General features: G+C 40.9%; 1 protein-coding gene across 1 annotated transcript; it reads left to right on the top strand.

Moving 5' to 3' along the window:
* The first annotated feature begins 755 nt into the window (after positions 1-755).
* On the top strand, positions 756-25,464 carry hdac9b (histone deacetylase 9b). Its single transcript, XM_034102077.1, has 11 exons — positions 756-1,238; positions 7,734-7,975; positions 8,289-8,454; positions 9,678-9,801; positions 9,903-10,024; positions 18,536-18,667; positions 18,992-19,107; positions 20,544-20,666; positions 21,260-21,434; positions 21,574-21,788; positions 23,491-25,464. The coding sequence occupies exons 1-11, from the start codon at positions 1,130-1,132 to the stop codon at positions 23,821-23,823; spliced, it is 1,857 nt and encodes a 618-aa protein (XP_033957968.1). The 5' UTR covers positions 756-1,129; the 3' UTR covers positions 23,824-25,464.
* The last annotated feature ends 2,385 nt before the right edge of the window (positions 25,465-27,849 follow it).

The following is a 27,849-nucleotide window of genomic DNA, read 5'->3' as shown; positions in this document are numbered from 1 at the left end:
CTGTTATGGCATCTTAGTTGGCTTCCTTGGCTATCTGAAAGCATGCTTCCTGAGCAGCAATACTGCCCTGGATACACACTGATCCAGGGTGTGTCCTACACATACACCGAGCTATGGCAATGAGGTTATACCAAGAGTTAAATGAACACCGTGTTTATTTGGTGTCTTACTTGATTTAACACATCTTGTTAGCTTAATTCTAATGCATGTGTGTTTGTTTATAGCATCATCCTTTTGTTGAACTGTTAGCATTCGCCAAAACAATTTCAATCCACTATATATTATATGTAGTGTACCATATTAGAGACAAACCTTGCAAAACCCTTGACATAACATACTGCACAGATGTGAACTTCATGTGTCTCTTTTAGCACAAGGTAGAAATGGATCATTCCACCCTTGTACCTGAGAGAACAAAAATGAAGACATAAATAGAGTGAGTGAGAGAGACTGGTTCGACAATTCAAAAAAAAGAGGAATAGGAGAGAGTGGAATCAAGCCTCCATCTGCAAAGAGGGAGTCAGGAGACATGCCTTCTGGCAGAAGCAGAAGAAGACAGCTGTGTTTGGTGTGGTATTTTTAAACGCATCAATGCTGCTCCAATCCCCGCGCCTCTCCTGACCTATTTTTAGCCAGGGCTGGCCATTGTTCTATTTCTGTCACCTGTGGGCCACGCAGTTGTTGATTCACATGCAAATGAAGCTGGCTCCCTCCCTTGCTTGCATTACTGCCTCAGTGAGGTGCTCACTGCACACTACACAGCTTTCCTAGCAACCCAGCAACCCAGCTTTACATTTTTCTCTGCTCAGACACTTCACTGAGGAGAGAAAAAAGAGAGAAATAGACAGAGATTCAGATAAGAAAAAAGAAAAGCTGGACTGGGCATCTTCTCCTATTACTGTGTTAGTGTTTGGACCAGATTGAAGCAGGCACCAGGAGAGTGGCAGCCCTGCAGAGATAGTGTGCCGTGTGTGTTGTTGCGCCACAGTGAGAGTGTTTTATCAGAGGAGGAGGCAGAGGAAGGGAGAGAGTTGCCTGTTGTCGTGGTCTCTCCCCTGAGTGGCTAAGGGGTGGCTCTTGGTGACAGGAAACGCAAGGCTTGCAATGAGACCTGAGCGCTGAGTGGAGTATGCTGCAGACGATTTATGAGGGCGAGTCAAGTTTCTCCACAACAGAAAGCCGCGTTGGAAACCAGCAGTTCTCCAACCAGAGCAAGATGCACAACGTGAACAACTCAGGTGATCACACAGCCCGGCGTTTCATCTCCTTTTGAGGAATCTCAGTTTTTGTCCTTTATCCTATCCTATTTATCCCCCTCTTTTCATTCCACTCTGCCTTTCCTCTACCTCTTCCTACTCTCCGCTATTTTACATCGTGCCTCTCTTGCACAGAATTACTCTCTCTCCCTCTCTCGCGTACTCTCAACTCTTTGCGCTCAGCCAGTCTCTCATTCTGTGTGAAAAGCGAGCTCACAGCTTCTCAGCACAGCAACGTGGTAGGATCAGGCACTTCCTTCTGAATCAAGGTATTTGCTCTTGTTTGTGATTGTAAATGCAGCTTTATGAGTTTTCATTCTCATTTGGATTTAAAGATGTGTTTAAAGATGTATTGAAGAAGACTTTAAAAGTTCTGTATATCTTGATATGTTTAAGATCAATGGAGTGTTGTTTTTATCCTCAAATAAGTAACTGTGTTAACATTATTCCCATGGTCTAGTTGCCTGAAATGAGTCACTCTCAACATGAAAGGGATGTTGTGTTTTTGCGAGCTTCCGTGTCAGTGTGCACTTTTCAGGGAACAGGAAAAACTGTGACAGAAATACTAAAGGGACAACTGAAAGGTTTCTCTCAGGATATTTACCACAGCATTTATGGTTCTATTTTTGACTTGGGAATTGAATTGAAGAGGACATGGCTGACATCGGTATGAGTAACATCTATTCACTGAATTGAGTCAAGATGAGTCACACCTTTTCAGCACGTAGCTATTGATAAAATGTGAAAATTGTCTCTGGAAATACTTCAGGGTGAAAACATTGTTCTCTGTAAAGACATTGTCTTGTGGGTGACTGAGAAGGGTGTTTATTGAGAAATTACAGATGGAGTCATGTGATTGCTTGACTTACTGAAAGAAAGCCAACAGCAGAGGGTGTCATGATGTCGAGTAATTCAAACTAATTGTGCATTTAGAAGCTTCACATTGACTGTTGCCTGAGCATTTTTGGTGTAAAGCTAAATAAAAAAGAACTTATTTTAAAGAAACACACCCCTAAGTCTGACTCGAGGCATGCAAAAACATCCAGAGGCAGTGAACTGAACGTGATGAGGTTTTAAAATAAGATGGGAGAGATGACAGGGAGATGGCACATTCCATGTCTGTCAATAGAGCAGGTTATTTGACTATCAGGCTCCAGGAGCAGGGCTTTCTTCTTCTTCTTCTTCTTCTTCTTCTTCTTCTTCTTCTTCTTCTTCTTCTTCTTCTTCTTCTTCTTCTTCTTCTTCTTCTTCTTCTTCTTCTTCTTCTTCTTCTTCTTCTTCTTCTTCTTCTTCTTCTTCTTCTTCTTCTTCTTCTTCTTCTTCTTCTTCTTCTTCTTTTTCTTCTTCTTCTTCTTCTTCTTCTTCTTGGTTCATTATGTGCAGTGTGTACATTTTTGGATAGGAATCTATTATCATGATTATTGTTGGTGAAGAGATCCTTATGTCACTTCTTGACATTTTGCATGATACTCTACCTCTCCGTCGTTGAACATTAAAATGAAGGGCAAAATCGTATTTTTATGTGTGTTAATGTGAGTAACATCAGAGTTCTGACAAAAACGGTCCTCAGATGGTCACTCACACAATGGAAATTAATTAGTTTCCCTTGAGTGCTAAATATTATGTAAAATGTCATGCAAGCTCTCTTCAAAAGAGACCTTTCAGATGAAAACAATGCTGCACCTTTCAAGTCCTCTCCTCTGTATCCTGTACCCATTCAGGTTGCCGCACTGCTCAGCACTCAAGAGGCTGTGCAAAACAACCCAATCAATATTGTGTTTCAGTATTGTTTAACATTTGCCCATTATAAGAATTAAGTACTTTTTATTTTAAACCATAACTAATGATATGGTTTACAGTTTGACAAATCAACTGATATTTTCTTTCACGTTTTGCATTTTTTTCCTGTTTGTTTCTAAAAAGCACAGTTTACAGCTCGTTTCTTTTTTATCAGGGATGCAAAGAGATGATTTCCCTCTGGGTGTAGTTTTCCCTGTAGCTCAATGCATTAAGGCGATTGAGTCTTTGTGATTGATTTATTCTGGATTTGATTGACTGAAGGATCTAGTGCCAATGCTGTCTTCGGAGAATAGGGTAATGATTTTGTAAAACATCTTCAAAGCAGGACTTGTTAAGTATCACATGCAGTTTTTTCGTGTTTCTCCTTGTTTTAGCTTAAAACAGAACTAGTATAAAGTCATTTATGTGTTGTTGTTTTGTGAGATGATGGCAGGGCAGGAGACTCCTGGACTCCTGGCTCCCCTCAGCAAAAGGCCTGTGGTGGTTCAGCTCAGCCCTCTTTGTTAGCAGATCGCCTGCAAGCCGCAGCTCAGCTGCAAGGCCGAGCCTGAGTCTTAAAAATAAAGACCTGTTTCTTGCTTTAGACATGCCAGCTGCTCAAAATAACAAGGCACTTAATGAGAGATCCAGCGCCACATTGCAGTCCCAAGCATCAGCTTATTTTTGCACTCAAACATCTTCTGTATCTCTGGTTCTATTTATACTGTGAGACAGGGAATTTAGATTAGCAACCATCTCAAGTGCTCACTGAATGGATGCAACATACAACATGTTCAAAGTGTAAACACTGTGTGGACTGTTCTGTATATTGCCTTTTTATAAATTGCAATTCAAATCTATGAAAAGGAGGTTACTTAGCTGTCACTACCTGTAACCATATGTAACGTATTATTTACAATATTAACACCAGTATAAGCATGATTGAAATAAGTTTGAATGTTTCTAGGTAAACTCAATTTTTAAAAGTATATATACAACTTGTTATTATTGAAGAAAAAAAATTAAAATGCGTTATCAATATTTTTTTAAATAAACAGTAAACCAGATCATCAACACTTTCCTCTCAACACTAGACAACATGTGTTTGGTGTGCTAAAGCAACATTACGTTTGTTTTCCTTCTGGAGAAATTCTGAATATTTGTAGCCTTATTCAGTGGCAGAAACTCTTAAAGGTGTAAGAATAGCTGCATTTATTATTCAGTGCGGATGTTTACAATGATAATACGTCTTTTCACACATTAGTTGTCAGTTTTTGTGCTAGAAAAAAAAGATTACATTGAAAGGTGAAGACATGAGCCTGCTTAATGACTTTTGTTAATAATGTTTTACTATACATATCTGTTTATTTTAGGCTTCTCACATGTAATACTAATGTCACTGGCGATGTGTGTCTACTCTCTCTCCGGGGTGGGAAGCCTGCTAATGTGGCCTGAGGCAAAAAAAGACAGCCATCCAACATCTCAAATTAAGGCTGTGATTGTCACCCCAACCACCACCAAGACTAATGAGAGGCAGATCGGTTATAGAAATAAACACGTTGGGGACACTGGTGGTGCGACGCTGCAGTGGGAGTGTGGTCACAGGCTATGAGTCACCCTATCCCCCCTTGGCAGGCCCTCCACAGGGAGGAATTTGGGCATGGGGCAGGGTGCTTGTCGCTCCCTTGTGCTAAAAACAAATTTGGGACCTGTCATTCATAAATCTCTTGTTTACCAGTGCCTCGAGACAAGTCTGTGTACTTTCCACCAATCAGAAAGCAACCCACTTTCACCCGGAAAAAAATCCTATCAAGAATCATGATCGCCAATGGCACCATCGGACCACTGAACCAGAAGTGGCAGGCCCATTTCGGCGAGTGATCCTTTAAAAGTGACCCGAAAGTTACATAAATGCAACACTGCGCTTTTATTTTTGCCCGTGTTAAATCAAGCGAGCGGCCTCGCAACTGTGACAGTCTTTCGCACATTGTCTATATTAAGACCCTGCTCAGAAAAGCATTTATATTTAGCCCTAGTTACTGGTGGTTCCGTATTCTCCTCTGCCTCAGGAGTATTTTTGTAATAAAGAAATGGCAGATTTGATTTTCGGGTAGTTTCAGGGTTTATTTGACTATTTGAATATGTTAGCTATAAATGTGTGCCTGTGCTATAAATGTGGATGAGTAATGTTCGCAGAGACATGTTTTAACCTTTTTTTCTGTTTCGATCAGTACATAGAATAATGTCAATCATGAGGAATCTAAGTTATAAATTATTCATTAGGTAGAGGCTTCAGCAGAGCTCTAACAATGCCTATACCTTTAGGACCTTATTATACTGTCATACCATCCAGTGTTATTCTTGTCGACAGACAGTGGACAAGAGTAGAACAGGCACATGATGCTGTTGTGGTTTCCTCAAGGGCCATTTTATATAGCCTCGGATATAAAAGGTGGCTCTAGCTTTCAAACTCCCCCCCCCCCCCCCCCCCCCCCACCTACTCCCACTACTCCCCCTTCCTCCCGTTAAATCACTGTCTGAGACTGAGATGGAGGGTCAGCTTGAAATAGTATGATGATCAAAGTGGAGATCCTTAATGCCAGTCACAGTGTGGGACCAGAATGAAATATAAGATTAATTAGATATCTCTTTGGGGAATTCACCGTGGCAGCAGGTATTTTTTGTTGCTATATTTAGGTCCATTAGGCAAAGTAGCACCAGGGCTGTCTAACTCTCTGAGCCCTTCAACGGTTCACAGGTTCTCATCTGCTCCTGGAACAACCCCCGCTACAGCTGAGTCCTTTGTGAAGTTCTTACAAGCTAAGATTAATAATCTCTGTCAGGAGAGACGGGTCTGTTCTACAGGTGCCTGTTCTCTCTGCCTGCCCTCCTCTGTCTTTTCATAGGAGCTGTTTTTAGAACACAAAAGAAAATTACAGTGTGGGAGTCCCCTCTAGCTGTCTTCACTCTTTGAACATGTTTAAAGACAAGTTATCACTTAGCCATTGAATTGCTGCAGAGTGTGTTTTTGTGTGTAGGTGTGTGGGTGTGGGTTTCTAAATTATTTTCCTGTGTCTCTCTCAGCTGGGGACTCCTTCCTTATATAAGAGCTGAAAGGCTGATATAATAGTCAACATGTCACATTGCCACTGTAGGCAGGAGATGACATGCAGTGAGACTCGATATCTGCAGAATGGGGAGACATAATTACGTAGACAGCGTTGCCATGGCAGCGGCAAGTTAGGGTGGTGGATACTAGGGTGTGGGGGTTGTCACAGACCAGGATTGCGCCACTTGCTTTTATGTTTCTATTTATAATCATCACCGCCGCCGCATACACATGGAATGGTGGCAATGAAAAACAAATGGACGCCAGTGAGATTCACAGCATCAGTGAACAGGAGGCATTGGTTCCTAATTGATGGCTATAGGCTGACACTTCTGTTTTAGGAAGGTTTAAACTCATTTTTATTGGTATTTCATTATGAGGATAAATGCATCACAGGCACATGGTTATTCATATGATCATATCAATTGTAACATGTTACACAGAACAGGTGGTATAGTAACGTTGCTTGTACAGTTGTTCCCTCAACTGTGACCCTAGAGAAGATTACAGCCACGAACGCTCTCAATAAATCTCCCTCCAGCCACTGGAATTTTAAGTAGCTTTGAATATTTCTCTGGTCTTAAAATGGAAAACACATTATATAGTCTGGACAATGCGTACCCTTCCTTGAATGTCACATCATGATCAGCATTACTAAAATGCCATTTTGCCATTTTTATTCCATTTCTGATCTAATAAAGGTCCAAATACATCCTTTTATGTCTGAAATGGTTTGAAGATGTCATTCTGTTTAAAGAAAAACATTTCTTACTGAAGCAAGAATTTGCAACATGCAACAGTGTGAATGAAAACAAAGGTATAGAAGATACAGAAAGATACTGTACAATCACTAATCATCCTCAGTGGAATAGAGAGATGAAGTAGCCCTGTCTCCTCTGTTCTTAACTGGCGATCGATTTTCTCTGTGGAACAACCTATATATAGAGCTTGGAGACCAAAGGGATGCCCTCTCACTTTGTATCTGGCAATTACTTATAATGGAGGTAGTCTTCAAAGACAAAGGCAGTTCTTACGGATGCACAAACATTGCAACTCAAGAACAGAGATGGAAAGAACACAGGAACATGAATTCACACATGTATGCATGTTCCAGGCTCAAAACGACTTTAAATCATTTATGTTAACAAGGGATCTGTATGATGTTCTAGTAGAGAAGGGGAGAAGGAGTCCCTTTTATTTATTTATCAAACACTGGGAAGATAGGATTTATGTAAATACTTTAAATGACTACTTTAACATTTCGTGCCAAATGTCCATGGAGTCTGTTATACAGCTGCTCCCAGTAGACTATGCTGGCGGATGTGATCCCATGTTTGTTTATAGGAACTTTTATAATTGCAGGTTTGTGAGGACCACGAGAAAAAAAAGCTGCTCCTCATTTCCTACCCTTTTTCTAATTCTTTTTATTTTTGTAACTTCATGTCTCTTATTTTAGAATCCTATTTCTTGCTGCCCTCCTCAACTCTGAACAACACTATTTGTTCAAAAGCAATGTACACATATCTTAAGAAGAAATGTAGGGATTGACGAACGTCTTTTTCTCTCCTCTTTCTCTCTGCGGGCCACAGTGGACATTAAGCCAGACCTGCCCTTGGCTGTGGAGTCTTTATCTCCGTTGGACCTGCGTACAGATCTGAGGATGCTGGGCTCAGGCTCGGACCCGGTACTGTGGGAGAGGCAGCTGCAGCAAGAACTGCTCCTCATTCAGAAGCAGCAGCAGATCCAGAAGCAGCTACTAATCACAGAGTTCCAGAAGCAGCATGAGAAGTTGACCCGTCAGCACCAGGCTCAGCTCCAGGAGCACCTCAAGGTCAGCATTGCACTGAGCAGTTATATGGAGAACAGCACAGCAGTGTGCAAAACAACAGAGCACAACACAGCATGGCATACTGCAGATCAGTCGAACACATTATAGCCCAGGACAACATTACAGAGTGCAGAGAAGAAGAAACAACTGAGCACAGCAAGACAGGGTGTTGCACAATACATTACGGAACAGTGTGAGTTTTGTTATCAAAGAATAGGAAAATAGAAACTGAGGAAGCTCACATAAGCCATTGTCATTTCAAACGTATTTGTCAGTGTGTTCTCTTCATGCTGACTTGAGCTTGCGTGTTTCTCAGCTCCAGCACGAGCTCCAGGCCATGAAACAGCAGCAGGAACTTGTAGAGAAGGAGCGCCGTCTGGAGCAGCAGCAGCAGAGCCAGCAGGAGAAGGAGCAAGAGAGGCATCGGCGAGAGCAGCATGTTTCCAGCCTGATCCTCAGGGGCAAGGAGCGCTCCAGAGAGAGTAAGAGCTCGAAACCGCCATCATCACCATCTCCTTAACATCAGGGGTGGAAAAAGTTACTTTCAGGGCCCGAGGCGACACTCCGTCTTTCCAATCATTGTAGATGTTATTAATGCGATATCTTAGAGTTTAGTCAAAGAAAAATATGCATATAACAGCTGGATATGAATGCTTTCCTGTAGCTGTATAATATAGATCTCATAAGCTGATGATTATACATCCAGAACAATCTTAAAGTACTGTGAGTTAGTGTACCATGCTTTTTAATTTGTTAAGTTAAGGAACCATTTTAAAACAACCTCCTCTTACTTACCAGGAATAATGACATAATAATGTTCAGATTATATTCAGCACAGCAGTATAGCAGTAAGGTTACATTTTCACATATAGTATATAATTCTCACTGCACGGGACATGCTATTCATAGGCAGGACCTGTTCTGATTTCTGTTCATGTTCCTGGTTAGAGGAGACACATTTTTTACAATATTCGCTATGCTAGAGGATGCCTGAAACAAGGCAAATTACAAAACTCAAAATCATTTAGTCTCTATAGATAAAAGAGAAATATCCAACAATATGATGACGATGATGATGACGATGATGATGATGATGATGATGATGATGATGATGATGATGATGATGATGATGATGATGATGATGATGATGATGATGATGACATGGTAGTTAACCAGTACATGCAACGGATGACATAAGGTCGTCCAGTGACATTTAAGATTAGCATTTAGGAGAAAATGCTTTCAACAGAACGATGAAAATAGCTTCAGATATAGTATTTCATTTCTGCTTTTACCTTTTAGCTAATAATAGACAAGATTTATGACTTTGTCAGGTCAGGTAATTTGAAACTGTGACCTGCAACTATAGCCCTCCCAACGGGAAAGAACATCTCTCTGCAGTATCCCTTTAGCAGCTTGAAACTAATATAATGCTCTGAGACCACTAGGGGGAGATCTTCCTGCATGAGTTGTTGCCGCTCAGGAAGATAATATAAACTCCATGTTAATTGAGATAAGAGAAATAAGAGAGGAAGAAAGCTGAATTATTGTAATTTAAATGGGATGGATGAAAAAAGACGAGGGAACCTGTTAGAATAATGCTAAGCTTGATTTGAATGATTACATACTGTAGGGAATGTTATTTAATGAGCCATAGCCTCTAGGGTAACCCCAATTCTGTTGTTTCCAACTTTTGGTCTCACAGGTGCAGTGGCAAGTACTGAGGTGAAACAGAAACTCCAAGAGTTTCTGTTGAGCAAATCAGCAAAGGACCCTGGCAGCAATGGAGTCAATCCTTCTTTCATCCACCTCCAAAAACTCTGGTACACGTAAGTATTTTCTGTTGTTTTATTCTGAGACAGTGTGATACAAATTCAGACTTTTAACTGTAATTCTATGTCATACATCTGATGCATTTGTGTGTGATTAGGTCCTCTCACCACACATCACTCGACCAAAGCTCCCCCCCTCTGGGCGGCACATCCCCCACCTGCCATTATACTCTGCCATCCCACATGGAGAGCAAGGACGACTTCCCCTTGAGGAAGACAGGTTTGTTCATTTGTGCACATACACACTGCACAGACATAAAAATGCACAGACATACATTTGTATGGGATTTCAGATTGTGTTTGTGTGTCTGTGTGTGTGTTAAGATGTTGCCTTATATAAGTTATTTTCAATTTTCTGCACTGGGTTATGAATACAGTGGGTGTCTTCTTGACCCTTGTCGATCAAGATGTCGGTGCCCATGGAGTATTTCCTGAGGTTGCTGATGACCTGCTAATAACATCAGTTAGGTTCATTATGACCCCAGCCCCCCCGCCCCCTCCAGGGCTCAACACAAAACTCTTTTAAGCGGTGACGCATGCCAGAAAGCTTAAACCTTTCCTTATTCCTATTTGGATTATTGTAAAACACACATGCACAGTTTAATTGAATGTTTTCACTTCGCAAGTTACATTTGAATTAGTCTAATTTGTACTGAAATGACCTTGCTTTTATTTAAAAGGAACTACATTTGTCCCTATGTTACAATAATAAACCAAGATGCTAGACCTCTTTGAGCTGTTTAGTGAGTAATGGGAGAATTAAAGGGGATTAATTTCTCCTGAGTTATGGGCTTTAAAAGCTATTTTCAAAAGACACAGATTCCCTCCAAAAACAGCTCAGGTTTGTTGGTTTAAAGTTTGAGGAATCCTTTGGGGATGGTTGTATAAATAAGAATATTTTTTGCCTTTTGGTTTGCACGAGCACACGCTAAAAAGCTTCATATTTCTGCAATGAGGTCACCAAATTACATTATGTTCTTTTCCCCTCTGTGTCTTTTTTAATTACATTGAAAACAATTATACTTGTTGAGTTATTTAACTGCAGGCCTGTCATGTTGCGTGTATACCCAACTTAGAGATCAGGCAAAGGAATTATATCTTGTAGAGTAAAGTCACTGCATGGCAAGAATAAACACTCATGTAAATGAAGGCTTTGAGAGGTTTTATTTATTGTAATCTCTTTGAATGTTACCATCTTCAGAAGAGAGAAATGCCCCTTGTAAATACATATTTACATTTCTAGGACATGCGTATAGAGCCAAAAGGTAAAGAGTTGCCACACAAGTATAATAACTAGTTTTAGACAGTTTTCTTAAATAACAGAGAGAGTGTTTACGGACACATTGTTTGTCTTACAAACAGGCAGGTTAAAACAAATAACTAGAAGGATACAATTTCAGTTAGAATATTTTCATCTTTGTATTCATGGTTGAATCATCTCCCGGTTGCTGTGCCTCTTTTGCACTGATAAAACTATTTCTTATTCTCCGGATTCCTGACTCTTTATGTGGTCATTTCCTGCTTAGGCCTTCCTCCCCCACTTCCTGTCTGTCTTTATTAAAGTCCTCTGAGAGCTTGGCACCCGAGGGGGACACACAAAGGTAGTGTTGTTCCCTGAGCCACTAGCTGTCACTGATAGCTGATTGGCAGGTGTTGCCGAGTTAAGACGAGCACAGCCAGGATGAACCTCGACAGGACTGTTTGTTTAAGCAAAGATAGCTCTCCCAAAACAAGATGACTCGAATGCTCCACGATCGACTTCCTCACTGCTTTATTTGGCCAGAGGGCAACATTGGATTCAAATGTCTCCTTAACCCATTTTAAGCACACTATTTAGGTACAGGTATAGACATAATAATCCGTAGAGACAACTGTGTATCAGGAAGTCCTCTAAATATCCTATTAAAGGAACAATCTGTGCTTTGATCTCCACTTTTAGGCTTCCTATTCATAGTTATGTCATCCTAAAAAAACAAAAATAAGCTATAATGCCCTTGGCCTGTTCATAAACTAGTTTAAAGAACGTCACATAATTATCTTGTTTACTTGGTGTATATCCTCTTCGTTTCACTTCTTTGTTTCCAGAGCCTAGAATAGACTGGACGGGGGGCACGCGATAGTCTGTGGCAAGAATAGTTTGCAGCTTAGCAGGAAGAAGTGAGACTCCCTCTCTGGTCCTGACCCAGTTACCAAATGTTTGCATTCAGCAGGTGCAGGAAATATTTAATCAAACAAACTTACACCTGTAAAGACTAAAGCATATCAGAAAGAATAAGTGTTAGTTTACTATTAACAGAGTTATTCAGTTCAATTACAAAATGAATGTTATAGTAATCAATTACAGTGAATGAGAAAAAGTATTTAAATGTTACTACACAAAATGTTGGTCATTCTATTGCTTTGTTCAAATCGTAACTCAAGTTAGAAATACGTTTTTGAAAAGGTTTTACAGTTATCACTGTTGAATGCTGTTGCAAGGATTACACTGCCTGCTTTAAGTTTAAAACATTTGTAATAAAAGTAAAAAGTGGCATTACTTTAATGTCATTTAAATCTGTAACCGTTTACATTTCAAAAGTAACATTTCCAAAGCTAAGAATATGATCTGATCTTGAATATAAGAAACACTAGGAAAAAAAGATATCCTGCTGATCTCATAACTCTGAATATCTCAACTCAGAGGAACCGTAACTTGGCTTTGTTTGAGCCTTCATGCAAAGGAACAGCACACACTCAGCATTAATTCATCAATTTCAGCATGACTTTAAACCAGAATGTCAGGAACATGCATAGCAGGCGTCTTTATGTACAGAACAAACACCTCAGCTTTCCACACAGCCATCTGTCCAGGTCCACGCTCTAATGGACACAGACACTCACCGTAACAGCAGAGTTAAAATGTATGATTGAGCGGAGATAGCATAACACTTATGGCTGCACAGCCACTCGCCCTGCAGCACCACTTTCAAATGCAATAAGGTGATTGATTTATGACTCTAGTATATTGCAGCCATTACTGTATGTTTCCGTTTACTGAGAAGCAGAAGTGACCCAGGTGTTCAGCGTATGTGCTGTGAAAGCGCCATCATAGCCTCCTGTTGCACCGTGCATCAGGGCATTTTCTTCCATAGAGACCAGCGAGAAAGTGTTTGTTCCTGAGGTGCTGTCTGCCGTTCCCGTGGCGACCAATTGGGATGCGTAGCTTGGTGGCAGCAGTGTGTAAAAATAGAAAGCAATCAAGGCAGCGGGGCGTGAAGCAGATTCATACGACTCCCAGCAGCTTTTTTTCTCCATTTATCTCTCCTGCCTCCTTTCTTCCACCCACGCTCTCGTTCACTCTACCTCACACCCACAGGATTAGAGGTCTGTGCCACGTATTAGGGTAGAGGGTTTTGCTGCTTTTGACAAAAGCCAGAAATAGCAGCATCTGGCCCACTCTCCTGACTGTGCCCCCATCGGCTCCCTCGCCCCCTCCCTGTAGTGCTCCCACGTCATAGCCCCACTTCCCTATGGTTAGCTGTGTATGTTGTACACATTGCAAATACCTATTTAATTATTGATCTGAACTAAATAATTGACACAGGTTGGCTATTGTGTAACAGGTTTACATAACTTCAATACAGCTTTGTGCTCTGGCTTTCAGTCAAAAAACAGCTTATCTATTCTGCGTGTTTATTTGAGTGTGTAAGGTCAGCTGTGGGACTTCATGTCCAAAGGGTTGATGGGAAATCCACATGAGACATGTTGACCTAGTGAGTCACTGTCACTGTGACTAGACGGTAGCACCTCTCCCCAGTCGGGCATTTACTTACTTTCCCATAATAAACGCTTATATTATGTAAGGTTATTTCCTTGCCTAGATCCATCCGCCACTGTGTTCCCCATTGTCCATCTTATATCATCTTTTCATAGTTGCCTATGTGCCACCCACATTTTAGAGTCTGATAATTAGTGACAGTGTTTTATTTAAAAAGGCCTGGCAGGGATGGTCATGTAACTACCATTGAGGACTCAGAGGTCATGATGTTTTTAAATACCCTTCTGTTTTTTTATTCTTAAGTGACTTCTCATTTATTAAGAGACTCATCGTCTGTATTTTTGAATTCCAGCCTCATCCATAGGTTTAGAACAACATATCCAACCTAAATTATATTCTTGGTTATATTATTAGCCAATTAAAGAGGATATAAAAATAACATAGCCTCAGTATTTCTTAAGTTCCTGGTTATTCCCCTGTTTAGTACTGAAAATGTAGTTTTAGTACTAATGAAGCCTAAGTAAATAAACATGGGTCAAGTAAGTACGACTTCATTGAGCAATAACTATACTGTGTGTGTGTGTGTGTGTGTGTGTGTGTGTGTGTGTGTGTGTGTGTGTGTGTGTGTGTGTGTGTGTGTGTGTGTGTGTGTGTGTGTGTGTGTGTGTGTGTGTGTGTGTGTGTGTGTGTGTGTGTGTGTGTGTGTGTGTGTGTGTGTGTGTGTGTGTGTGCAACACGTTCTCACTCTCATCCCGTCACATATTGACGGACGGTCAGGGCCCCTCCCCGTCGCTATATTACGTACAGGGTACCCCTTTCCCGTCATTTTCTACGGGCAGGGCGTCCCATAGACCTTCATTGCGGACACAGCGGACCCCTTGCCCGTCAGGCTTCTACGGGCAGGGCGTCCCATAGACCTTCATAATGCCTATTTTAAGGTTCATTTGGCCATTAAAATGCGTTTTGATCTCATTTTATGCGAGTAATGAGTTTTTATTTCTGATTATTTGTGCAGTACATGTACATGATGTTTAGTTTGCTAGTTATGACGAAGATTACTTCATGAATGTGTACACATTCATGGTTGCTAAGGTGGTTGCTATGGACGCTGCAACAGCTCCCAGACCACGTGATGAACAACAATGGCTGTCCTTCGTGTTATTCTCGGTGAAAATGCCTATTTTAAGGTTCATTTGGCCATTAAAATGCGTTTTGATGTCATTGTATGCGAGTAATGAGTTTTTATTTCTGATTATTTGTGCAGTACATGTACATGATGTTTAGTTTGCTAGTTATGACGAAGATTACCTTACGTCTGTGAGGAAAATACACGGGGCTCAGAGCCTCGTATTTTTAAAATCTTTTTTTCCTTCTAATTTATTATTCTTTTCAAAATAACACACTGTTATTTACTCACCAATAACACACAATTATCCTTGCTTTTATTTATTGGTTTAATTCAATAATCTCGGTCTTTTTTGGCGTCCGTCAGGAACTGAATTTAACAATAAAAATAACCGGAAACTGACGTGGGCATTTCGAGCGATTACCCAAGATTCTCAGCTACGCTGATTGGATGTTTTAGCCGCAATGCATGCTGGGGTTTGGTGTTTATATTAGATGAAATCCGGAAAACATTTGAAAAGACTAAAATAATACTTAATTCCGAGTGTTCTTGCTTTTCTCTTTGAAAGTCATCACATAACGGCATTCTAATACACGGTTCGGCTGCATTACATATTACAGATATGCCGTAGTTCTTTATTTAGAGCGCCCTGATGAGAAGACCTGAAGAAAAACTGAAGAAATGCCGCCGAAACTGAATACTTGACGTGGATCATAAATATATCAACAATTAAAAAACTTCTCAATTTCTCTTCACACAATACGTCTCCTTGCAGTATCAACACTAATTCGGCTGACTTTTACATTTGATATAATTCATAGATAGGTTATATTTACACCATAACGGTGCACAGCTGATATAATAGGACTTGTAGTTTTTAAAGATATTACTGATTTGAATTGGATTGAATTTTGAATGTAAGAATGTAAATACTGAGTCTGAAATAGTTTAGCAATATGCTGTAAAATTATGTGAAAGCATGAATAAAACTACACATCTTCAGATGTTGTACATACAAGTGTCTGTGTGTACCTTGTGTGCCTAGTGGTTAAAGCACGTTATTGAATTATTGTTTTTATGTGTTATATTTGATTAAAAAAATATTAAGAGTACATATACTTTCATAGGGGGAAAGTAGAAGGTCTGTGATAGAAATATAGAATATAAAAAATCAAGAAGATACTATAAGTGATCTCTTCAATAAAACAGTTTAGTGCAGGATGTACAAAGATATTAATAGGAGGAGGTGCAAAACAGAAAAACGAATTAACCTTTATTTAAACATTAAATAACAGATTACGGTCTTCTTTTAAATAAGAAAAAAACGTTGGGGGTATCTATCTACAGATAAATACAAAGTACTTAACGTCTAATATATTGCTTTCCTGCAATGTTAACTATGTTGAAGCACTTATTTTAACTGATATTATACATATGGATTATACTCTTATGTATGTAGATAGAATAAGAAATGTGCAGAATATGACAGTTTAATGGTGGAGGTACACACATATTGATAGATGTCTTGTAATGCACTGTTGAGGGACCTGTGACCCACGTTTTTCATTCATTTCATAACTACACCGTAAGTTGTGTATGATATGTCAATACACCTTTAAAATCTTGAAATCTTGAAAGGGATGTGCAAAATAGCCATAATATATAGTCTTTAATTAACTATTAGTAGAGAATAACAAGTAATTAATATACTTTATTACTCGTTTCCATTCATGTCAATTGCAGATACATGTTTAGTCTTCTCAAGCACCAACTATCAAATATCTCTCCTGATTGTTGGCACTTGACAATCACCTTCCCTGAATTTTACTCAGGTGTAACTAAAGTCTGATTTAAGGGTTGTTTATATTTCACATCATTAATCAGAATCTGCAAAGTAACTCAAATAAGTGTAGTGGAGTAAAAATACCAGGTTACCCTCTGAATTGTAGTGGAGTAGAATTACAAAGTATCAATGAGCGGTCATGTGGGTATATTAATGCTATATATTGATGCTGCGCATTATGGACAGCGATTTTCACCCATTTATTAATTATATGTTTTACATTTGATAACACCAATGTGTTTAATACTGGCAACTTCTAATTGTGGGAAAAACGAAAACGTTCAGTAGAGACGTCCCAGAGAACATTTTGCGAAACACAATAGTGTAGTGTGTAGTTCTGGGGGGCGTTCGATTCCAGTTTTGGATAGTCTGGCATGGTTTCGTTCCATTTCAAACAGCTGTTTGACGCTGTAACCTTGGCGCACTGCCACTCCAACATCCAATCCCAGACCTTGAAGAGTAATCACGGGGACTGTAGTCCTAAACGATAGCTGGGGATTCTGGGTAGTGTAGTGTCTTCGACAATCGCAATGATGCTCGAAATGTCCCTTATAGGCCTACGTCTGTTTCCGGTTATTTTTATTTTGAAATTCAGTTCCTGACGAACACCAAAAAAGACCGAGATTATGGAATTAAACCAATAAATAAAAGCAAGGATAATTGTGTGTTATTGGTGAGTAAATAACAGTGTGTTATTTTGAAAAGAATAATAAATTAGAAGGAAAAAAAGATTTTAAAAATACGAGGCTCTGAGCCCCGTGTATTTTCCTCACAGACGTAAGGTAATCTTCGTCATAACTAGCAAACTAAACATCATGTACATGTACTGCACAAATAATCAGAAATAAAAACTCATTACTCGCATACAATGACATCAAAACGCATTTTAATGGCCAAATGAACCTTAAAATAGGCATTTTCACCGAGAATAACACGAAGGACAGCCATTGTTGTTGATCACGTGGTCTGGGAGCTGTTGCAGCGTCCATAGCAACCACCTTAGCAACCATGAATGTGTACACATTCATGAAGTAATCTTCGTCATAACTAGCAAACTAAACATCATGTACATGTACTGCACAAATAATCAGAAATAAAAACTCATTACTCGCATAAAATGAGATCAAAACGCATTTTAATGGCCAAATGAACCTTAAAATAGGCATTATGAAGGTCTATGGGACGCCCTGCCCGTAGAAGCCTGACGGGCAAGGGGTCCGCTGTGTCCGCAATGAAGGTCTATGGGACGCCCTGCCCGTAGAAAATGACGGGAAAGGGGTACCCTGTACGTAATATAGCGACGGGGAGGGGCCCTGACCGTCCGTCAATATGTGACGGGATGAGAGTGAGAACGTGTTGGTGTGTGTGTGTGTGTGTGTGTGTGTGTGTGTGTGTGTGTGTGTGTGTGTGTGTGTGTGTGTGTGTGTGTGTGTGTGTGTGTGTGTGTGTGTGTGTGTGTGTGTGTGTGTGTGTGTGTGTGTGTGTGTGTGTGAGAGACAACCTGCCGTGTTTTTGGAGCTGTGTATTTGGGTATCTCTGTTTTGCATTAGGAGGAGGGGGTGTGGGGGGAACCTGAAGCATCTGCCATGTTTTTGTGTTATTTTAACTGTTGCTACTGTATCAGACTGTGGTCACCAGGGTGGCAGGTAGCGGACTATTTCACTTAGGGCCTGTGTGTTGCTCAAACTAATTTAGTCCAGATGAGGTGGAAATGGGCCCAATTCTGACTCATTTCATGTATCTGAAAACTGCTTTGAATTTCACTAAAGCTTACATTGTTAAGTGTCAATTGTGCCAAAATAGTTTATTTGGTTACTAGTCTCTATATTTTAGAATGTTTTCTTTGATTATGTTCATTTCACCCAGGATCTATAAAAGCACACACTCTATACATTAGTTATAGAACACTCACATGATTGTATAATGTATCTCCACGTGATGGGGCTTCTTAATTTCCAAAGAGTACATTGACACTTACAGAGAAAATGTCCCTTTTTCTTTTAAGCCTCTGAGCCCAACCTGAAGGTACGATCACGACTGAAGCAGAAGGTAGCGGAGAGGAGGAGCAGCCCAATGCTCAAGAGAAGAGATGGAAACATCATGGCTCCTTACAAGAAGAGGGCTCTGGAGCTAATGGGTAATTTATGTTCCTGACTTTATAGAATTATTTTTCCCTGTCTCCAGTGTGCGGTAAATTGTCTACATCTTATAATCTGGTGTTTAAAATGAAAGAAATACAAGCCTGTACTTTAGTATTATTACTACATAGCTGCATGATAATCAGCCATTTTGCAATGCAGTAGCACATAATGGTCATTGCACTTTCATTGTAATCAGGCAGCCATGACCGTACTCACTAAACTGTTGTGAGGCTGCAGCTGTTATGCCAAGCCTCTGTGCATGTGTGTTGTGTGTAGAGTGTGAACATGCATACTGTGTCTAACTCCTTGATGTTTCGTAGACTCGACGCCCACTAACGGTGCCCCCGGCTCCGGCCCCAGCTCTCCCATAGGGGCCTCCAGTGCCTTGGGGGGTGAAAATGGACCCTCCTCTTTGCCTACCACCACAAAAACTGAGGTATGTTTATAAATAAATCATCAGTGTTAGTATTGACGATGCCAAAAAAGTATGCCTTACTGCTTATTCTGCATGCAAACCTTCCGAATATCAAAACTATGCTTTTATTTCAGTGCTCTAAAAGCCTGTCTGGCCTTGTGCTTGCAGCCACAAAAAGAGCCACTTGTCCTCTGTCTGTTGCACTCCAGTGAATATGCTTCCAACTCTGACATTAAAGAGGCAAAGCTTAACCCACGTGTCTGATTACCTAAAGTGTTTATGCTTAAAGATGACTCATTATGCAGTGTGAAAACAGAGAAGAAATGAATACTGCGCATAGTTCTATCCATCATTTATCTTCCAGATGTGCCGAACAATCAGTTTCATGTTTTGCCAAAAAAAAAAAAAACAGCTTTAGTTTGGCTGCGAGGTTGCTGTTGGCTTGTCATTGTATTTCTATCATTGGCTTGGCGGCTTTCCACTTGTGAGTTTTTCAGAGGCCCAATAGATTAATGGCTGAGTTGCTGACCAGAGCTCCCTTTGGACCGACCTCACAAAGCAGACCATTATAGAGGGTGGCAGATATGACACATCTCGGAACAATCTTAACAGAACAGCTGTGTTTTCCTTAACCATCGCTGTTTACTCTCTCAGGGATGTCCAGTGACACAGAGAAGGGGGAGACGCCCTGACATGGGGCTGAAGGTTGGGGCTGAGGGAGACAGACGAACTGTGGAGTTTAATTGATATCCCAGGCACTGGTAGCCAAAGACACCCACATGCTAACAACATAAACACACAAGGATTGCTATTGTATCAGCCCAAGCTGAGGCTCTCATGAAAGTCGTTTGGAGACTGCGGGGCTGCCCGTAGACCTCATGCCTGTTGCAAAAGCAAGGCATGTTTGTGCACCGTTACATTACGTATCCTTTTTCAGAGGGAACGGGTCCCTTGGGTCAAATATGGGCCGGATATCCACATACAGGTCACTGCGTACTGGTAGGGGTTGGAAGGATAAACATTGCTGTTCCAAAACCACATGCTGGTCTGCTGCTCTGCTGGGTACAGGAAGTATGCCCCAGCGCTGATGTTCTGTGAGAGAGTAGCCTGAGGGTGGGGACCGAGGAGAAAAAACAGGCTGGTTGTGGACTGAAGAACTGAGGGTGGAGCGGTAGATTTAAAGGTGTACAATGTTTTATAATAACTAATCGTCCTCTGTGGTGCTATTCTGTGAAGCTCCGGGAAACTTTTGCTGCTTGCCACTCCTTTTTAACAGCTATCGTTAACAAAACTCATACCTTTCCCTTCGCAGCAAGGAGGGCTGTTGCTCGTCATAGTGCATTAACATTTATGCCACTGCTTATGTTGCCTTCTGAAATTGTCCATAGCGGGATTTCAAAATCTGTCGTCTCCTCCTAAATCTGTCTGATTTTCTCTGTCCTGTTTGTTCGATGCAGAGATGGCCTTCACATCCGAGATTATTCCAACCTGAGGGCTCTGTGTCGATGCTGAACTTATACACATCTCCCTCCTTACCCAACATCTCCTTTGGTCTTTCCACTGCATCCTCGTCAATAAGTGTGAGACATATTTTGCAGATACTCTTAGATAACGTGTTTGTTTTACATTGAATGAAAACCTGCCTAATACAGTTAAGTGGTGGGAAGTTTTTCCTGCTCAGTCTATGAGTTTAATAACCTGTCATCAGTGGCTGTTGGGGGTCTCTATACGACCGCAGGTCACTGACCTGTGGCACCAAACGATTTTATCGCCCTTAGACAAATATTTTTCTGCAGTGTCTTGTGTCAGGCATGGTCTTATCTTCCCCTATTACCTAATTTATCACAGCTTTTAAAAGGCCAAGTCCACTCAAGTGCAACCCCTGATAACACAGCACGTGATAAATCATCTTTTAGCTCTCTGGCACATTCCACAGAGGCCTGTTCATCAGCTGCAGAAACTTCAAACTATACATGGTCTCTGATATCATCAATGCCTGATTGGTAGCTAGAGTAATCATTTTCATTCACATAAAACAGCTGATACTGATAGTACTATACTATTAAAATGAACCACTTAGAGGACCTACAAAAGAGTATAAGAGACGACCAAGCCTAGTGCACATCATGTAGTTGAAATGTAAGAATAACCCTTTCTGTGTCTCCTCTCTCAGGTCATGGGGTTAAAGGACAGATCAACAGAAATCAAGCATGGGCTTCCTGGGCACCTGCTGGGCCCTGTGCCCCTTCAGACAGGCCTGGAGACTAAAGTGAGCCCCAGTCACCAGGCCCTCCTCCAACACCTCCTTCAGAAGGAGCAGATGAGACAGCAGAAGATCCTCTCCTCTGGTGAGACTGCATTACATGATTCTAAACACAACATTACGTTGCACTATACCGCCTAATATGCCCATACTTTAAGTTCAATGAATTCAAAACATAACTTTAGAGGGAGCCTAATTGTATTGTTGTTTTGTTTTTCCTCAAGGCCAAGTCACCATGTCATCACACCCTCAGTCCCCTCTGGCCATGAAGGATCGCCCCTCCAGCAGTCGGCCTAAACTACCAAAACACCGGCCGTTGAACAGGACCCAGTCGGCGCCACTGCCTCAGAACACACTGGCCCAGCTTGTCATCCAGCAGCAACACCAGCACTTCCTGGAGAAACAGAAACAGTACCAGCAGCAGATCCATATAAATAAGGTATTGAGCTGTTCATCAATATTTAAAACACAGGGGAGGATTTTAACTTTCAAATTACTTTTTCGCAACATTCTCTTTTCCTTTCTAGGTCTCATGAGGTATTTTCTTTACTGCAGGGAGTCTGATTTTATCATTTAAAGCACACAAATACTGATCTATCTTTAGCACTTAGCTCAGGTTTACACACCCATGCTGTTGTCTGTTCTTCCCTCGAATCCTGGTGTTATTTCTGCAAAGCAAAGAACTTCTGCCTGACTTCAAAATGGGGAAGAAATGCTTCCCCTGCACTAATTCTGTTATCTTAGCTTAAGGCATCGGTGCTATTCACATGCTTACTCTGTGAAATTCAATTCAGCTAAGTTCAAATGCAGAAACATTTGCCCAGAATACATTTTGTTCCTCTGTGGCAATATTTGTGTTTCTGTTAGCTGGCCGAGGTGACCTCGCTATACACAGAGTGTAATTATTCTGGTGAGGGACGTGTGTGAGGTGGCTCACACAGTGAAAGGCAGCATTGTGTGAGCTCACATACTGATGTGTCCCAATGCTAGGTCTTGAAAGAGCCATGGGAACCATAGAGCAAGTAATACCTAGAAGTAATAAAAAGCAAAAAGCACCTTAAGCGCTTATTGAGTTGCACATGTACAGGTTAACCTGTCACAAACTGTGTGAATTCCTCTGTAACACTTCAAATAACGAACAGTGCCAGGCATCTGAAACTAGTTTTAATATCTGCTGTAATTATTGTTAAGTACCCTATGAAGTTGATTTGATTTTAAATGAGCTTGGAAGTAAACATTTTGTCTTGGAACACTTGAACACTGATCACTCAGGCCAATGAGATCGCAAGTAAAGCCTCTTTAAGTGGAGGTTATAAATGGCCACTAATCACGGATGAGCCCTCAGTGTACTGTTTACTGAGAGGGATCTCCGAAACATTGCCCTAATTAATTTCCTAGCAGAGGCTTGTCTACGTTTTTTTGTATACGTCCTTCAGTGCCTGCAACAGTAGGGGGCACTAATGGAAATGTACTAGAGCTTAGGGATTTTAGAAAGAGCTACGCACATTGTTTACTAATACCAAGCTAAAGAGTCTAATTCTTATAGCTGCAAAGATATTTTTATACGGCCTACATTCTGTAGACAGTAAAGTTATTGGCAACGGTAGAAACTTCTCTGTCCTGCTCCCTGAGCCCTCTTGTGGCAGATTGATCATCATTACAGTAATTCTGATTTAAACATAGATACATCCCTATGCATTGAGTTCCTCTGTCAGGCTGTATTTTACTCTTATTCTGTTTCTGGTAACAAGTATTTGTGCACTATTACCCTCTAAAGAATCTCGTTTCCACTGAGCTTGATGTGCACCTGTTACTTTAATGGAGAAGTAATGATCTATTTGATTGATTAAAATACATTTGATTAAATTAAGTCGTGTGATTGACTGATATTCTACAAAATATAAGAAAAACACTTTTATTTTGCTAAATCTTTTGTGTCCTCAATTTTCCATCACACAGCACATTGTATCTATTTCCCACCCTCCAAAATAGCTAATATAATTAAATACCAAGGAATAGGCAAATGAAAACTGAACCTTTATTTCTAAGTAAAACGAATCCTGCTGCTCAGATAAAGGTGTAATTGTTAAAGCTTATTGGCTGCAGGATATCACTATTAATGCGGCCGATGTGTTTTGCAGCTGCTGTCGAAGTCCATTGAGCAGTTACGTCAGCCCAGTGCACACCTGCAGGAGTCGGAGGAGGAGCTGGAGGAGCAGCACAGAGAGCCGATGGAGAGCATGCAGGAGGACAGGCTGCCCCCTGGAGGAGTCATCCGGAAGCACACACTGAGCAGCAGCAGCAGCAGTGGCTCCAGCGGCGAGCTCCCCGACGCTCACTACAGGGTCATCAGGGTCAAGGAGGAGCCGGCTGATAGTGAGGATGAGGGCCTGACCAATCAGGGCTTAGAGTCAGAGCAGAGTTCCTATCTCCACCAGGTCAAAGGGCGACTGGTGATAAGAGCCATGATCTGAGAAGGGAAGAGGATGAGATCACACACTCTGAACATTCGCAGATTAACAGTTCTTACCAACATATGCATCTACACCCCTGCAGTTCACACACACACTCACACATACAAACACATACACGCACACAAACACATACAAACAGACAGCAGCCATTGCATAGTAGGCCAACTCTCAGCTGCAGCATATGACCCTTTTTCACAAAGCTGCAGCCCAAGACTCTCTGTTTGTTATCTTTGTGAAGTGATCTCTGTAAAATATGTACCTTTCACTTTTGTGTATATATTATGGAAAAGATTTAGACCCGTTCTTTTTAAGAGCTGATTTGGTTGTCTACAGTCCGCTCAAACAAAAACGACAAAAAGTCATATGTATATATACTGAGGATTAAGCATCAAAGATGATTTCTAGAAGGTTGAACAGGTGTACAGCTTTCAAAGAGCCAACCCATTTTCCTCCCGTGTACATTTCTGCCTAAAACATTTGAATGCTCTTCTATCCACTTAACACTGAGAGTTATCATAAAGTTTGTTAAATAATTTAACACACTACGTGCTCCACTGTTCTGAAAAACCTGTGATGATCTTCCACTTTAAGTGGTATCAGAACTGTAACAATAATGAACATTTGAGAATGTATACTTAAATCCTAACTGAGGATGCTCCCTCAGGGCAGACTTTTGCGCTAGGAGTGATATTGCCATTGGAATATGGTCGCTGCTCATATTGCAATTTGAAGGATAAAACACTAAATCCCTGCCCGGGTGTGCAGGCATCTCCCAACACACCCAAGTCTCTCTCGATCGGTCCCAGAGCCAGGGCCCTGTGTTAAGCCCAGCTCTCCTCCCTCTCTCCCTCTGGGTCCAAATCAAAGCTCGGCGGGTTCCTGCCCAGCTTTCAGCAGAGGAGTCAGACAGAGAGAAAGAGAGAGAGGGCCGGGCAGGAAATGCCTGCTAGAAGCCAGGAGTTGGAGTGATTCATGTGTGCAGGAATGTTGAGAGAGGAGGACCTAGGGTTGGAGGAGTCCAAGGGGCCAGGCTTGAGAATTGATTTACTGTCAAGGCGAATTACAGAGTGAGTGGGGATATGGTTAAGGGAGTCCCTTTTAAAGGGAATCGCTTCCTTCGCATTCCCTCGTGGCATGCTTACCAACGTGCAGGTTTGATGTTACTTCAATAAAAAAACCCGGACGGGACCTTGCTTTTTCTTCTTCTTTCTTTTTTTTCGAACCTGTTTTCCCCTGAAAGTGCCCATTGCGACATGTATAGTCCGTCTTAAAGTGATCAATCAAATGTATTGCTTAGCCGTAAACCTCCCCGTTTCATTTGTACCGTCGACTAAATGTAAAGAAAATGCTAGTATGAGGTTCTTTGATGGATTCATGTGAAAATCGAAACTGTCTGTCTTATACTGTACATTCAGATTGTCCGGTTTCAATGTTTTTAGTGTGAGTAAACACAATCAGAACAATGTGAGTCTTGTTGTCTTGCTCCTTTGATTTGGTTGTAACGAGAACCCCTTTGCTGCCAGTGGGGGGAAGGGGGGCTGGGGAATCCTGTGGTCTGTTCATAGCAGTTTGCATTTCTTCTCTTTCTTGCCTTGTGTGATAAACCTTTCTTTTTCTAAATAAAGTTAATTTACCTCTGAAGCTCATTTGTCGATTATTTATACATACTGTATATGTCCATCGCATTATGAGGTTGCATGCATAGTAAAGAAAGAAAAAAAACCCATCTTTTAAAAACCCTGTGTGTTTTACATTACAATTTACAGAAAACATTCCTAATCATTTTGACATTTTCATCCCGAATGAACTTTCTAAATCATTAGCCCAACTTGCTTTCCCACACTATGTCCTATAACCCTGCTCTTTATTTCCAGGGGATCTTTGTAACCCTTTATAGGGAGCTTAAGAGGCTTTCCAAACATGTCTTTGATGTTAGCAAGCAGGGCTTCTTGTGGCAGCATTAGAGCAGTCAAGATAAGGTGAGTTGCGAGAGAGTGATATATTACTTGCGCAGATTCTTTCAAACCAAGCTTAAGCAATTTCACAGCAAGCTTAGTTCATGGGACTGGCCTGATATGCTATACACGCAATGATGAGACTAGAAAAGTTCACTCGTAGTCTTATGTTGCTTTCTGAAAACGCTACTCTGAGAACATCGTCCAAATGGCTGCCTGCTCTTAGCTTTGTACATGATGGTTCAAGTAAGACCTTTAATATATAACAAATATAAACTCTTTCATAGAGCTCCTAAAGTATTTTCACAGGTGTTGTGTTAGTTCCCATTAGGAAGTATTTGAGTTAAATTAGACACTGACTCTTGCTTAAGTAGATTCCATCTGTCTTGGGCTTCAGGCCCTTGTGATTTTAAATGAGCTGTTACAAAGGCAGAACAAATAACTAAGCCCAAACCCATCTGCGCTGCCCCTCCCCAGCTGCCCAACAGAGCCAGTTGTAAAAGCAAACAAGCATTTTTAAAGGTGTAAGGAAGTAGGGACGACCAAAGCCTAACTATTTCCTCTTAATGGATTAGATTCTAAGTAGGGCCTGTATTTTTTTTATCACCTACAGTACTGTTAAAACTAGCAATTTGGATGCAGGGTGCAAACACATGCAAGCATGTGGCATAGTTGAAGGTAATGATGGCTTTGTAGAATCTTAAATCGCAAGGTGCCACTGCCAACTCCAAATGGCTTTATTTTCTAATGTCTGGGGATCAAGAAGAAAATACCAAAAACATAAAACAAAGTCTTGATGTTCTGATGCAGAGTCATAGTAAAATACATTTAAGCCGCTGTCTGCATTGCTGCCAACACTTAAAACCGATGGCTTTACATATATTATTCATAACACATGAGATAGACATACTGTACTAGCACAATGCCTTGAATTGAATTTCTTTTTCTATGTTGGATCCTTTCCTTTTAAAGATTTCTATAATATAAAAAGTACATCCTTGCAAATCAAATCAATCTAGCAGTGAGTTTCCCAAATTGGCTCTTTTACAAAACCCTGAAACTTCTTGGGAACTACCACTGAAAAACATAGTGCCCTTCTTGTCTATTAGACATCTGATTTACAAAGGAGATCCAAGAGAAATGTAATTCTTTGTTTCATGAAAACGGCTAATTATTGATTAAAAAGAGAACGGGGCATTATTCTCTGTGTGCAGAGCCTGCAGACCCCTTGACTTGTGAATAGCGTAGCAGTGAAGGCTCTGCACATTACACTCTAACACAGGGGTGTCCAACCCAGTCTCACAAAAAAACGTGTAATAACTACGTTGGTCCACAACGTAGGACGTAATATTTCTACAAAAACGCCTCTGAAATTGTAAGATCCCTACGTTTTTTTTCACCATTCATTCTAGAGCCATATAATAGAAGAGTTACGACATCTCCTTTCACTCCAATGGACCACTTTTTTACAGCAATGGCGGATCGTGGAGCCTCTCAATCGTTCCCCGGAAGTTAGCGCCAAGGCTGGCAGAGCTGTAGAGTTGCAGCATAATAGACCGTTCGTGACGGACTTTTAAAGGTAAGAAGACGTTTAAAGATTTATATTGCGGATATTATCAGTACATCTGATTCAAATTAACATGTGTATTAAAGGATGTCAGTGGATTATCCCTAAATTAGTAGATTTAGGGAACGTTTACAGATAACAGATTAAGCTAGCATACCGAAGCAAGTTAGCAACACACGTTGAACAGCCTTTTAATTGTAAATTCCGTTCTCTTAATGACATTTCGTCCAACATGTTGAATTAGAGAAGAGGGGCTTCTAAACGGGATTGTATGCGGGGGTGCTCTGCTCACCAAAGCATTTTACTCTGCGCCTAGCAGGTACAAAACTAAAGAGGGGCTTCCAAATCCGGCAGCACCAACACCTGATCTGCCGGATTTTGAAGCCCCTCTTTAGTTTTTCACCTGCAGGGCCCAGAGTAAAATGCTTTGGTGAGCATAAACTAGAGGGGAACATGCAACACCAGTGTGATTTTGGTGACATTGTGACTATCCTGGACAAAATT

This window comes from Pseudochaenichthys georgianus, chromosome 16 (genome assembly GCF_902827115.2).
Source record: "Pseudochaenichthys georgianus chromosome 16, fPseGeo1.2, whole genome shotgun sequence".
Lineage (NCBI taxonomy): Eukaryota > Metazoa > Chordata > Actinopteri > Perciformes > Channichthyidae > Pseudochaenichthys > Pseudochaenichthys georgianus.
This window is presented reverse-complemented; position numbering and strand designations above follow the sequence as displayed.

Bases quoted from the DNA above. Each gene is read 5' to 3' on its own strand.
- hdac9b (XM_034102077.1), top strand. From the start codon at position 1,130: ATGCTGCAGACGATTTATGAGGGCGAGTCAAGTTTCTCCACAACAGAA. The intron at 1,239-7,733 runs GTGATCACACAG...TGCGGGCCACAG, and splicing joins GCACAACGTGAACAACTCAG to TGGACATTAAGCCAGACCTG. The intron at 21,789-23,490 runs GTATTGAGCTGT...TGTGTTTTGCAG, and splicing joins AGCAGATCCATATAAATAAG to CTGCTGTCGAAGTCCATTGA.